This window comes from Phalacrocorax aristotelis, chromosome 7, assembly GCF_949628215.1.
Source record: "Phalacrocorax aristotelis chromosome 7, bGulAri2.1, whole genome shotgun sequence".
Taxonomy (NCBI): Eukaryota; Metazoa; Chordata; class Aves; order Suliformes; family Phalacrocoracidae; genus Phalacrocorax; species Phalacrocorax aristotelis.
This window is the reverse complement of record NC_134282.1, coordinates 40,104,753-40,118,477: the sequence shown is the minus strand read 5'-3', so window position 1 is coordinate 40,118,477 and position 13,725 is coordinate 40,104,753. Positions and strand designations below refer to the sequence as shown.

Sequence of the window (13,725 nt, the reverse complement as noted above, 5' to 3'; positions counted from 1 at the left end):
TTCTTGCAACAGCAGTATTTTTGAGAGTTTTTGTTTTAGGGGTGACAAAAAACCCACAATACCTTTGATTTGGAAAATAAAGCAGAAAAGCACTTCACTCTATTCCACCCCTTTTTCTACAAATACATTTCTTTTTTTCCTCTGTCTCCTCTTAACTTTCCTGTATTAACACTTACCTTTGTTCCAGGAGGCAATCCTTCTAACTGTTTGGGCTTCCTAAATGTTCGGTGATGCTGAGTTTTGTGATCCATTTTTTCTTTGCATGTCAAAAATTGCAGTCTGCACTTAGTGCAACGGTATATTCCTTTTTTCTTTTAAAAATGGAAAACAATCTATAGTAAGCATGAAATCATAGAATCATAGAATCGTTACGGTTGGAAAAGACCCTTAAGATCATCGAGTCCAACCGCTAACCTATCACTGCCAAGTCCACCACTAAACCATATCCTCAAGCACCACGTCTACTCCTCTTTTAAATACCTTCAGGGATGGAGACTCAACCACCTCCCTGGGCAGCCTTTTCCAATGTTTGACCACCTTTCCGGTGAAGAAGTTTTTCCTAATATCCAACCTAAACTTCCCCTGGCGCAGCTTGAGGTCATTTCCTCTCATCCTATCGCTTAGCAAAACTCCAATACTAGCTTTCCTCAAGCAATGGTCATCCAGTTTCTAAAACATCAACCTGACAAACTCCTAATATTGTACAAAGCCAAGACACTGCATAGGAATTAAAGAGAGAATATTTAAATACTTGAAAATGCAGACAGTGTCATTACTGAGAGGAGAAGGAATCAGGTTACCAATTACAAGAAGCCACAGTACTTAATAATCTTTTTCTCTGCTTAAATTAGTGAAAGGTTTGCTAATAACATCAAGAAAAGCAGAACACATTGCTACGAAATAATGAAAAATAGCAGAAATATTCTTTCAAGTATATTCAGAGATTTTTTTAAACAGGGAGCTGCTGTCACACACAAACACGACAAATTCTAACAATTCCCTTAAAGACTTTTCAAAGGACAGTCATAATTCTTCTATCATATTTTATTAACTATTCTTAGCTAATAACAACCATCCAAATCAGTTATGCTATTTCTTTTTCCAGAAAGACTCATGACATATATTTAGCATTTTCCTAGCATTAAGGACTGAAAATACCTGCTTACCTGATGCCTCATGTAATGATGCATATATGGTGCTCCAATTTTAATTACTTTGAGGCAAAACGGGCACAGCAAATGTTTTGTATTTTCATGAACTGTTCTAAAATGTGTTTCTACATCTGAAAAAGCTGAGGATCTGTAGTTGCATACCTAAAACAAGAAGTTTGACTTTACTGTTAAAAGTTTATTGACAATAAAGGCAGAGGTGTGATGTAATCTAAATACAAAACAGTCACTCTGAGATACCTGGCAAACATATGGCATTTCACCTGGCTTATGATTGTCCTTCATATGTTGCAAAAGAACTTGCTCTGTTTCAAAGGATAATTCACAGATTTTACAAATGGCTAGAAAAAGTGAAAAACAAGAAAGAAGAGTAAAAATTTGTTTGGGGTCATAAGTAGATAAATTTTAATACATATGTATATGTGAACTGTATAAATCTATAAAGGTAAAGCAATCTAACAATTATTCTCTCTTGAGAAGAAATTCCCTATACAATTTCAGGAAGCCAGGAGTGCAAGGGCTTTAAACAACATTAATTCTTGCATTACAGCCTTCAATTAAAAGAAAACAAACCAAAAAGCTTTTCAAAGTATCTTTTTTCCTACACACATTGCTCTAACATCAATTGAATGAGTGCTCAGCTCCTATATTAGGTACCAATATTATTGCTCTTAAAGTGCAATAGCTTTATTATGAAGTTACAAGCCAGCAAGACAGAAAATATCTAAAAATTTTAGGTCACAAAAAGATTCAATGTGATACAACCCAACTTACTAGATGACTCATAAGGCGTGTGTGTACTTTCAATGTGGCACTGCAGCTGGAATGGGGTGGGAAATTGACGGTAACAGTGCTGGCAGGTGGTATGGCTTTCCCAACTTTCACTGCTCTGCTTCTCAAGCTCCAAGTGATGTTTCATGTGGTTCATAAACCTTTAAATGACAGTGAACAGGTGTAAACTCCCTATATTTTAATATTCTCTCTACATGCCATATAACATGCAAGATGTACAGGACTCTAGAAATTTTACTCTGTAGGACTTCATTTAAAAAAAAAATCTAAGTGTTTGTAAAAAAAGAAAAAAGGGGCAACAAAGTTTATCACGCTGATAATGGGGGGGAACTGGGGGAACACATAGGCACCACAGCACCAATAACTTGCAATATAATGCTGAGTAGAAAATAGTGCCTGAAAAATCTTTTTAAAAATAAACCTAGTATCTTGATAAAGTATTCTGTGGACTACTTCTCATGATGCTGCAAGAAAGGCTTATTTGAAAAGTATTTTGCAAACAAAACCAGAAGAAAAACTTCTGAGCCCATATCAAACATTGTTCATTACTCTTAAAGATAAATGGCAAGTGAAGAAATGCCATAATTAACAGGAACTATAAAATCACGAGAGTAAATTGTTTTAGATAAGTCTAAGAACATACAACATTTTCAAGCTGCTTAGGACAAGTTACCAGCACTTTTACTTAGGATTTACACATACTTAATGATTTATAGCAAATTTAATGTTTTTAGTTACATGAAATTTTGTTTTGTTCAGTATTACGTGTCTAGTGTTAGCATAAAACTGTTCGCTTTAACTTGCAGACTGTGCCCTTTGAAGGAACAGTCCATTTTTCAGTTTTACATTCTGCTACTTCAGCTCCTCCTGAAGAACACATGTAAAAAAGTTCAATGACCTCAATTTCCAAAGGAACAATGACTTTTTTGCAGCATTCGGAAGTAAAATTATTCCATCAAAATTACAGATGTTACAGAAGTAGAACACCAACTATTATTCATTGTGCATCCCTAAAGGGAATTAGCAATTGATACCACTATCAATCCAGATGGCAAATTGTAAAATACTTTCTCTTGCCCTTTCTAACCCCAAAGTCTTACAATTGCTCTCATTAATACCCTAACACCATTAAAATTTGTACTCTAATCTGTAAAAATCTTAAGTTACGGCCATACATACATAGCAAAAACTAATTCAATATCTGTTCAATCACCCAATATTATCAGTTTTCAAGAAGAAAAAAAATATCTATTCCAGAGAAATTTTTAATGCATGAGACTAAGTGCTATGGGCGGTAAGTGATTAACAAACAATTAAGGAAGTGAGTTCAAATACCTGATGTTATTTTTAAGAACTTTCAGACAACTGAAGCATTTAAATGTCGTATGAGTCTTCTGCTCCTGTTGTACCTGCTGGGTGTCACCTTCATGTTTCCCGTAATAAAAGTCATTAACTAACATAATCAATTTTCCTTTCTCAGATTCAACAGTCTTGCTTGTTGTGCTTGAACATTCTGTTTTGGCCATTCCCAGGACAAAGTTATTTACCATATCTGGACAACAATACTGGATGGAAAGGGGGGAGGAGAAGGGACAGACAGAGGCAAAGGTATGAGTGTCTCTTACCAAACTGCATCTATGACAACAGCATTTAGAAACTGAAGCCACTCATTAACTAGATTTAGATGAAAAGCTCAGTTCCCTGACGCACCGACTTTATTCGTATTCATATATGGATTTGAACAGTAACTCATCTTTAGGTACTATTTAGGTAATAAAACACTACATATTATAAAAGCCAAAAAGGCATTATTCTCATAGGTTCATGTAAGATAAATTTAACCTAGAAATCTGAATACCAGTGTTGCTTTCCTCATTACAAAGGTGTCTACTTCATTTCAATAATGAGAAAGAAAAGCAGCTTTTATGCAAGTATTTTGCTGACAAGCATAAGTTTACTGAGAACTTAATGGAAAGTTTTATCTTTGATTTCTTTTGGGAGGACATATGTTGAAACCTGCAAAACTTCTTTCCAGCATTACTGAAAGATTCAGAAATTCTAAGTCAGACAACACATATTGTTCAAGCTCCTTTATGTCAAAGTGCAAAGAATGCTTAACCTAATAGTTATAGTATGAAACTTAACCTTTAAGAAGTATGAAGTACTTCATAAAGAAGCTGCTATGAAGTTTCCAAAAGTGAACAAAATTACCATGTTTCAGAGGACAGATCTTTCTCCTGCTGAATAATGGTTCTTATTGTGCAGGACTACGTTCTTTAAGCCTGCTAGTAAGGAGTTAATTTCCTACTGTGGAAGTGTAAACTCAGTAGATTTATCCCATATAGTTTAACTAAAAATTTAATTAAATAATACTAAGTAAACCCATTTCTTCAATGGCTCTTTCATTCAGTTGATGTACTCGGTGCAAAAGCTCTTCTCTACAAATAATGATTAGAGGAAGGTTGATTTTTTTTCCACTGTTACATATGTTCCTGAATTGTGTTTTGAAGCTGCTACCATTTAGGATATCTTAAGCCCAGTAAATCAGAATGATCTGTGTTAACAGTAACTCAGAGTCTCACAGACTTCTATTGGACAGTAGTTCACACTCCTTTTTGCGTGGGTTATTCATATTGTATACGGAGTGCAAAGCCACTTCTCGGTTCCCTGAAAGGGAATACATATGCCTGAGAATTGTAGGAATCTTTACCAAATAATAATAAATAATTCTAATAATAATATTTTCCAGGAAAGAATGTTTCCAGAAACAATAACAAGTAGTTTCATAAGCAGACTAAGTGATGGATAGTCTGGTTGGTCACAGCCAGAAGCCAGGCTATCCTCATATCAAAACATGGCACTCTTTTGTAACAGAAGCCCACATAAGTTTATAATGTTTACTAGCCCCAAAATATTTTACCTTCATATGATTTTTGAGAGGATCCATGAGATTGAAATGAATATTGCACTTTGGACAAGCTCGTGGAAAAGGTCCTCCATTTTTAATAGTGCTTGATGCAGCATTTGTACCTGCAAAATTTAAAATATGTTTCAGAGTTCACAAGCAGAATACTTGATTTATTATTATTTATTATTCTAGCAAACTCTGCTGTTTCAAATGAAAACTACTACAATTGATGTAACTGTTTAGTAATCATAAGCAAGGTTTTACAACCATCTTTTAACTATTCTTCCTTTTTTCCACACTGAGTTTGAGTTTGTTCTGTTTGATGTAGACCTATAAACAACTTCTACAAAAACTTAGCAAGAAATGGAGAAAAATGGGGTGGTGGGTGGTAAAGGCATCATGATAGAGACAAGGCATTCTGTGCACCACCCCCACCCCCTGTATAAAACAGATTTTTGATATTTTTGTTTTAGGAACTGTAATCCCCAAATAATATGTGAAACCTGTTTTATGCAATGACCTGATCATCACAATAGGATTCAAATAACTAGTTTTGGAAAGGAATTTCACCATCTGGTTCTCAATGATGAAAATATTTCTCTCTGGACAGCTGTGGGAAGCTAGACCTATTCAGATGCATCATTCCTGTTGAGCAAAGGTGTCTTTGGAGAACTCTGGAGTAATTATTTAGAGGATTTATTCTCCCAGTAATGAAAGGAAATAGTATCTCTTATATCAACATAAAATTACTAATACCTTTTGAGCAAAAGCAAAACCAAAAGAGCTTTGCATTAGCTTAAACTTTAATGAATAAACCCAGGCTTCCAGTTTACTCCAAACTGCCAAAAAACATCAGAGCAAAAGCTACTTTTCCAGACTAAGTTCTCTTGCATTCTCAAGTCATTCACAGATCTGGAGGACTCCATGCTAAGCAAGCAGTTTAGAAGAAGAGGCTAAACACAGGAAGAGTTTTAAGTAACATCTCAACTGTAGAGTCAACGGTATGATGCCAGGGCTATGAAAAATGTAACGAAATTAAACACACAAATACATCCACCTTATAACAAGGGAATGAGTCAGTGTATGAGTTAAGAGATGACCATGCAACACTTATACATTTTTTGTCACAAAAAGTCTTGCATAGTCCATGAGGTACACATGGATCAAACAGTATTTTTACTTGAAGATAACAGTATTGCTAAGAATCATTAAGCAGAAAGTCCTTCACATGAGTGGATGGCCAAGCAAGAGATGTACCACAAAACAGTGCTGCAAGTCTCCCCTATTATGGTTTGCAAAACATTTTGACACGTCACTGCAAAGTACAAGCTGAGTTGGAAGAAAACAGGTTCTGCAGCAAGATCTAGTGTTCTGCGGTGCTTCAGCGCTGGATTCTGTGACAGGTTAGAAATCATTATGCTAGCATGGGACAGCTTAGAGACAATCTCATAAAAGTAATTTTCTCAGTGAATACTAACTACTCCTTTGTTACTGCATTTAGTAAGATCCTCCAGTTATCTTTTATATATTTTACAGGCTGAAGCACAATATCCGTTTAAGCCCAACACAGGGTGGAAGAAAATTTTTCTCTAGAATATTCCATGTTATAGTTAATTCCTTCTGGTTGCTGGGGAAGAGTCTTGACAGCAAATCAGCTGCAAAAAAGAGATGCAAAAAATGCAAATATGAAAATATTCCAAACAGACTCATACTGTAGGTAGCTCCTCATTTTAAGATCATAGGAGACAGTATGTGGTTGGAAATATCTCAAAATCAAGAACAAATTCTCATCTGCTACAATCAGTTGGAAAGCACCTTTTGGCTCAGGAGGAAAATGCACCTAATTACTAACATGCTGAAACAGCTATACTACCTTTCTTCTTGTGGGGAGGGAAGGGTCTTTCAAAGAACATCCTCTCTTTGAAACTCTGCTCCCCCTCCTCCTTTCCCACTATTTTAAACTGTATCAAAAACACTGCTGCAAACGAAAGGGAGGAACTGCAAAACACACTTTGCAATAGTTAGTTGAAGTACAGAATCACAGAATAATTTAGGTTGGACCTGTAGAGATCTTTTTGTCCAACCTCTCACTCAAAGCAAGTCTGACCTCACCAGGATGCTCAGAGCCACGTCCAGTCTCACTGTCTCCAAGGACGAAGATTCCCTTGCTGCCTTGCCTGACATTCCTACAGTGATTTTCTTTTCTTCCTTTTATCTAATCAGAATTAGTTGATAAATTCAGCAGTCACAGAATTCTTTCAATTCGAATCTTCTGGTTGACTGGTTTTTTAAAGTTTCAGCTCTCTATTAAGTTCTTTGACACAGAAAATCTTACCTAAGAGTATGAGTTCAGGGGAATTTATTTTGATCATCTGCCATTACAGCCACTAAACAAGTTAACTAATTGTTGCTTTACAGAATTCAAATGTACCTACTAAACAATAAAGGTCTAGAATTTGAATAGGTAATAACCTAGTGTGTATTAATTTGTAAAGGTATATAAATCCTTGCATAGAAAGGTTTGTCTTTAAGGCATAAGAATAGTTTACTTAGTTACATTGCCTTAATAGCATTAATAATACTGATCAGCTCAAAAATTACAAGAGTGCCAGCTTTTTCCATGAAACAGATGCATGGATTGACACAGCTAGACCATTTGATCTACCCTACCTTTTGAAGATATATTTTGTGATGGTGTTACTGCTGGAGAGTTAACTTTAGGTGAAACAGCTGAATTGCTTCCAGCACCAACCTCATTAGGCTTGGCCTTTTTTGGAGTTACACTGTTGCCTTCAGAAGTAGCAGGACGCTTAGATACAAAAACACTCTCATTCAGACCTACAGTGGTTTAAATTAAAGAACCTCAGTTTTTTTCCATAGTATCTTATGAACACATTACTGATGCCTATACTTTAACGAATAGACAAGTCTACATAAAGCAATTAAGATCTCCCTAAAATAATAAGCCATACAGAAGTTAAGAAAACAATACCCAACTCAGACTGAACACTGTAAGGCCAGTGGAAAAGGAAAGGGTAAACACAAAGAGACATAGCCCCATCCCTGAAACCCGGCAAATCATACTATGACCACCTGAATTTATTTGGCCTCCTTTTTTATCTTGACTCATGCTAATCTGAGACAAGGTGAGTTCACATTAATAAAGCTAAGCTAAGCTGCTGGTTTCTGCAACGCCCACTATGTGGAACAACCTCTGCCCTGCTGATGAAAAACATCTCTCTCTTTCTGGTCCCATGTTAGTGCTGGTTTAGTTTGTCATTTAACTCTGTAAAACATTTGAGCCTTCAGTTTGTATACAAAATGAAGAGTGCTGTAACTTCTAATGACCAATCACAGCACACCTATTTGCTCTCTTCAGAAAGAGCAGTTGATTCACTTATTGTTTGCAGTATTTCTTCTAAAAAAAAGAAAATCCCTAAAAAACTCAGTAATTCAGAGGTTCGGTGCTTCATTAACGTGCCCATCAATACTTGGCTCCATCTTGTCCTGAAACCCATGTCTCTCTTACTGGAAGATTACCCTTAATGATGTAATCTCAATACAGAGATTAGTCCTGAAGTAGACCTGAAAAAACACAGCTACATACCAAGAAGTCTGAAGTGCCAGCACAGACCTTGTAAATCTCTCAAAATCACAGACTGCAAATAGCCTTAAGATTATGATAAACTGTGACAAGGACCAGCCTTTAGTTCCAGATACAATGATCTGAACTAAGGTCATTCTTGACTATTCCTCTCCCAACGGTCTAGTTGCTTTTATGATTTCTTTGGGTATAGCAAGAAACTGAATTAGTATCTTTAAAAGTCTTCTCAACAAGCAGAGATGACTTGTGTCCCACCCCCAAGCTGTGTTTACTCAGTGGTAACTATCTACCCCTAGCAAACAGTCTGGACAGTCTCCCCATTCAATCAACAGAGGCAAAGAATCCCAGCAGGGAATGCTGGATACTTGAGCCTCTTGGACAATTTACCTGCCTCATATACCTGAAAACATAGTTCACTTGTTATATATGTATTTAATCATCCTAACATTCTCCTTTGTAGCACACCTTTCTTACATAAATGAACATACTAAGCTCAAACGTCTGACTCTATGCATTGTTTGCCTAAGGTAATTAACACATTCACAAAACAAACAGGTTATTAGATACTACTTCTTCCCAGGGTTTTTTTTTCATTTACTTACACTTGCACTGTTAGGTATATGAGCTGATTACACCAACATATGTGTCTTGATCAGCAAGAGCTTCCATACAGTTGGTATGACTTTAGCATTCTTCTGTATCACTCAGACTATTCAAGCATCAGGCCATCAACCCACAGCAAGAACTGCTGCAGTGTACTTAATTATGTGAAGTTGTGTAATGAGTGCCAGGGAAAAGACAGAAGGTCTGACTGATTGGACAAGAATATTCAGTAAAGTATTTTATTTTGCCATAGAAAACCTGATTTGGAAAAAAAGGACTATTTTTACATGTTAACAAAATTGCTAATAATTTCAATTAAAAAAGCTTGACATGTGACATTTGAAGACTATTTTATATACTTATAAACTGATCTAAGAATGCTTACCTTTATACAACTCCGATCTAATAAATTACATTTCAAAAGAATTATAATACTAGGATAATATACATAGGTTTGCATTTGAATTCTGTTGTCTGTTCATTTAAAAAAATTAAAGCCCATTTTGAAAAATATCAAACCAATTCCAAGTATCATTTAATATCTAGCTGATATAAATCAGATTGATTCCTCTTTTCATCAAAGTGCCTCTCTCAATTGGTGCCTGGACACAAGAATTCCTTGGATCACCCATGTTCCAGACTAGTTTGTCAAATCCTCTACCCAGCACATTACACAGCTGAAACTGTCAGGGACTCCAGGTACTCAAGAGAGCAGAAAAAAGCAGCAGCCAAGTAATTCTTGTTTGGTTTTCAGGCTGCTCAGGAGTCTATGACCTTCACTTCATGCTATTAGTCAATACTTTAGTTTTATTGTGTATGATATCTAAAATGATTGCAAGAAGCAGCAAAGTATACTGGATGCAGTCATCACCTTGCCAACAGCTTTCTAAACACATTTGACAACACTACTGTAAAATCCTTAACACCATTATGTGCATCTGTGCTTGCTGGGCCTGATTTTATGAATGACGGGAAAAGCAATGGTAACCTACAATACAAGCATCAAATGTACTGTGGTAACAGTCAGATCAAATTAACAGAATATGGACATGAAAGCCCAATTATTTCAAGCCTCTAGTGCATTGTCCCTCACCAACATCTCCCATTAATCCAGTGCTATGAACACAAGTATACCATCCAGTCGACTCCTAAAACAGTTCTTCTGTTGGTTATGGCATTTTCTGGTTTGTCCAGTTTTGGGTAAAGTTTGTAGGAGAATGATCCCAAGATATTCTCAGAAAGCAAACTACAGTTTTACATACATCCTCATCGCCCATCCAGCCTGCAGGTAAGAGTTATCAATATTGCTTAACTTAACACCACCACCTATTCAGCAACCAAACAAAATGGCTGGTCAGTGTCCATTAGCAGCTTGTCATTTCCCTGCTTAGGCCTCAAAAATATTTATGTGACATTGAACTAAAAAATGTCTTTAATGATCCAGGTATAAAGGTTAAATTGTCCTGCAGAGTATGACAGGCCGGTTCCCAAAAGGAATCTTCTTTTAACTACCATATTCCAGAACGTCTTGTGCCCATAGCGCTGCACATGAGTTAGAGGAAGCATAGCACCAACACAGGCAAGTAGACATCGGCACATATGAACAACATAAATGTAAGTGCATTACGTGACCTCACCATGCAAGCCAAACCACAAAATACGCAGACCCTTCCTTGTTGTGAAATGAAATGTATCTTAAATTTGCCTTTTACGTCAAAGATACTCGTGTTTCAACCAACAATTATAAAACTTCTGACTTCTAAATCCTATTGCCATCTTACAGAAATAAACATAGACTAACTGTGGTATATTTAAGACACTTAGAATTTAATACTTAAAAGCATCAAGGATTGTAATTTTTCTAGATAAGAGACTAATACAACTACTTTTTAAATATGCAAGAGGTCTCCTAAATAATAAATAAAATAAACCCAAAACCTCACAACGCAAAACCCACAAACAATAGAACTTCAATACCTGTCCTTTGGAGAACAAGGGCTGGAATATTGAACCATTTGCAAGAAGTAAAACCTTTGCTTATTTACAAAAGCTATTTAACCCAGTAAGACAAGAATGAGATCACAGAACAGCCGATACATACAAGGAAGTATGTTACCAACCTTGCTTGGTAAGTATTTGGAGTGAATGCCTAAACTAGGGATGCAAAATCATCACATCAAGCAGAATAAACTAGCAAGCACTCTTTTACGTAGCCTGATGGTATGACCAGTTAGGCCATTTGCTATGCATAACCTGTTACCTCAAGGAAGAATCAGAATTGATCGTCATCTATAACGTCTAGACTGACTGTCAGGATTCTAGTCATTTATTACAAAAGTGCAAACCTTCTCAAAAGAGAAGGGAAGTCCCAGGTTGAATACAGATTGAATACACTGCATGCTTCAAATCTACTTCATCTGCTGTGACGCAGAAAAAGGTCGGGTTTTTGTCTGTTTTTAAGTAGGTGAAAGAGTTTCTGCTGAAACATAATTTAGCAATCTTCTGGAAAAAAAATATAGTTGTCAAACTACAAGTTCTTTATCTTCCCCTCCTTTTCAGACAGGATCCTTTTGATCCCATCTACTCTAACTCCTATGTATAGCAGTCAGGAAACCAAGACGAACATCACAGGAATTCCACCCAGCAGACTCAGGAAGTTCTGGTATTGTTCACAGCCCCTCTCTTGCTCACATCCATTCCTATTCATGCTAGTCAAAGAGTGCTGGATATACTGAAAACGAGCCTTTATCAGTTAAAAAAATTACAGTGGATCTGGCAATATTTTTCTCCATCTAAATGAGCATTATAGGAAGTCATCAGTTGATACTACAGTCAGTATAATGTGCCGAAAAGCAAAGTCTGACAACACAAGGCTCCAAAGTTTCATTAAACATTATACAGTGTTAAGTACAGGGGGAAGAAAAAAGTAGCTATACTGTGTTCTAGAAAGCCTATTTAAAGCTACAACCCAAAGATCTGCACTACAGTTAAATGCATTAAGGCTGTTTCTTTCTCTTATCAACTACTACAGTTATACCCACCTGTTACATTCACTGCTGGCCCAGTCTGGTACTGTGGAACTCCCGAGTTCTGTCTCACACCAAACAGTATACCAGATGTATTATCTGGTGCAGCTGGTGGAGAATCCATAATATAATCCTATTAAGATTTTCAAGAGGGAAAAGAAATTTGAGGTTTAACATTTTGTTTTACTTGCAGGCTTCAAAGGGTTTATTTTAAAAACATATGATTGCTTAAAAGTACTTCTAAGTACTCAGCTATAAACCAAGTTAATTACAATCTTCCCAAAATAGTTTCTTTTGACATTTTGATAAGTCTGCAACTCTTATCAGAGGCTGTTAATTTATTCATAGCTGTGTTTCAGAATAGTAAAAACAACCATAAGACCTGGGAAACTCCATTTTATGAAATATCACTAAACCTGTTTGCATTGCTAATTGTAACTGCTTTTGTTCAAAAGTCTGATGATGTTTCAAATTATACTTGAATTGTTTTTCAAAAAACTCTAGTAATTTCTTCCTTCAACCCAAACTCCGGCATTTGCCTGTTACTCTTGTGTAACGGCTAGCTGCATTTTACAAGATCAGAAAACAGAACTCAAAAGTAGCACAAACTTGCAGCAAGCAAAAGCTTCTCAAAGCAAGATGATATTAAATCAATCAAATTCTATGAAGTGACCAAGCATTAATGAAAATAAAAGCATTATCTATAGCACATTGACTGGGAATGGCACTCAAATTCATTATATCACTAAGTAGTTTTTTCTTTCTTTTATGGAGAGTAATTTCTTAAGGGCTTCTGGAAACAATATACTGAAACCTCTTTTTCAAAGCACAGCTAACCTTGAAGTTGGTTCATGTTTCTCAGCACCTTGTTACATTAAGTTTTGAGCATCTCCAAGTACAGGTATCCTCTTACCCTTCAGTTTAAAAGGTTTGCCCTGCAGTACTACAGACAGCCTTAAAAAATCATAGTCCACACTTCTTGGCTCCAACACTGTAAACTGTTAAAACTAAACACCTTCACTGATCACTCAATAGATAAAATTTGGAGGGAAAAGAAACATGAAATTTAGTTCTCTCTACAGATATTCAAGGCTGGGGGGGGTGAGGTAGGAGGAACACACTTTCCAAGATTCATCAATACTGCTCACATCTCAATAGGCCATTCTTCCTAACAAACAATCTGGAACATGAAATATTTTCAGCAACAGTAATAAGGAGTTAAGAAAAAACGTACAATAGTTAGGTTTAATTTCAACATTAAGGTATGAACAGCAAAATATTGGCACTTGGTCTTTCTACTCTGAAATACTTCAATTGGTTACACTTTACCAAGCTGCACTGTGAAACAAAAAACTTGACAAAAGTAGCTCCATTTTCATAAAAAAAAAAAACCAAGGGGGGAATCACCTAATACACACACACAAAGACTTTGTCATCAGTGTATCCATGAGATAAAGGCCAAAATATTTAGAATATTTTTTGTTGTAAAGATAAATCTCACAAAGTGCTTCCCATTCACAATTGTGCTATTTGAAAACACCTCTGTGGAAGTTACCACATTTTTAACTACCACCATGTTGACTAAATTTGATGGAAAGAAACCTAAGAAGTGCACAAGTACAT

The 13,725-nt window shown here is 36.1% G+C and overlaps 1 protein-coding gene across 17 annotated transcripts in view; it reads right to left on the bottom strand.

Annotated features, from left to right (window-relative positions):
- ZNF280D (zinc finger protein 280D) overlaps positions 1 to 13,725 on the bottom strand; it is a 51,911-nt gene that overhangs the window by 23,975 nt on the left and 14,211 nt on the right. For 10 of the 17 annotated variants that reach the window (XR_012661682.1, XM_075100262.1, XM_075100265.1 and 7 more), the window contains 8 exons: positions 12,118 to 12,235; positions 7,540 to 7,707; positions 4,882 to 4,991; positions 3,297 to 3,526; positions 1,944 to 2,101; positions 1,410 to 1,510; positions 1,167 to 1,313; positions 177 to 311 (listed from right to left, as the gene is read on the bottom strand). Coding sequence is in view for 16 of the 17 variants with exons in the window: in XM_075100262.1 (XP_074956363.1) it covers positions 177 to 311; positions 1,167 to 1,313; positions 1,410 to 1,510; positions 1,944 to 2,101; positions 3,297 to 3,526; positions 4,882 to 4,991; positions 7,540 to 7,707; positions 12,118 to 12,235 (1,167 nt within the window). In the remaining variant the exon portion in view is untranslated. The remainder of the gene's footprint in view (positions 1 to 176; positions 312 to 1,166; positions 1,314 to 1,409; positions 1,511 to 1,943; positions 2,102 to 3,296; positions 3,527 to 4,881; positions 4,992 to 7,539; positions 7,708 to 12,117; positions 12,236 to 13,725) is intronic. The other 7 variants (XM_075100274.1, XM_075100267.1, XM_075100270.1 and 4 more) reach the window with 1 other exon arrangement.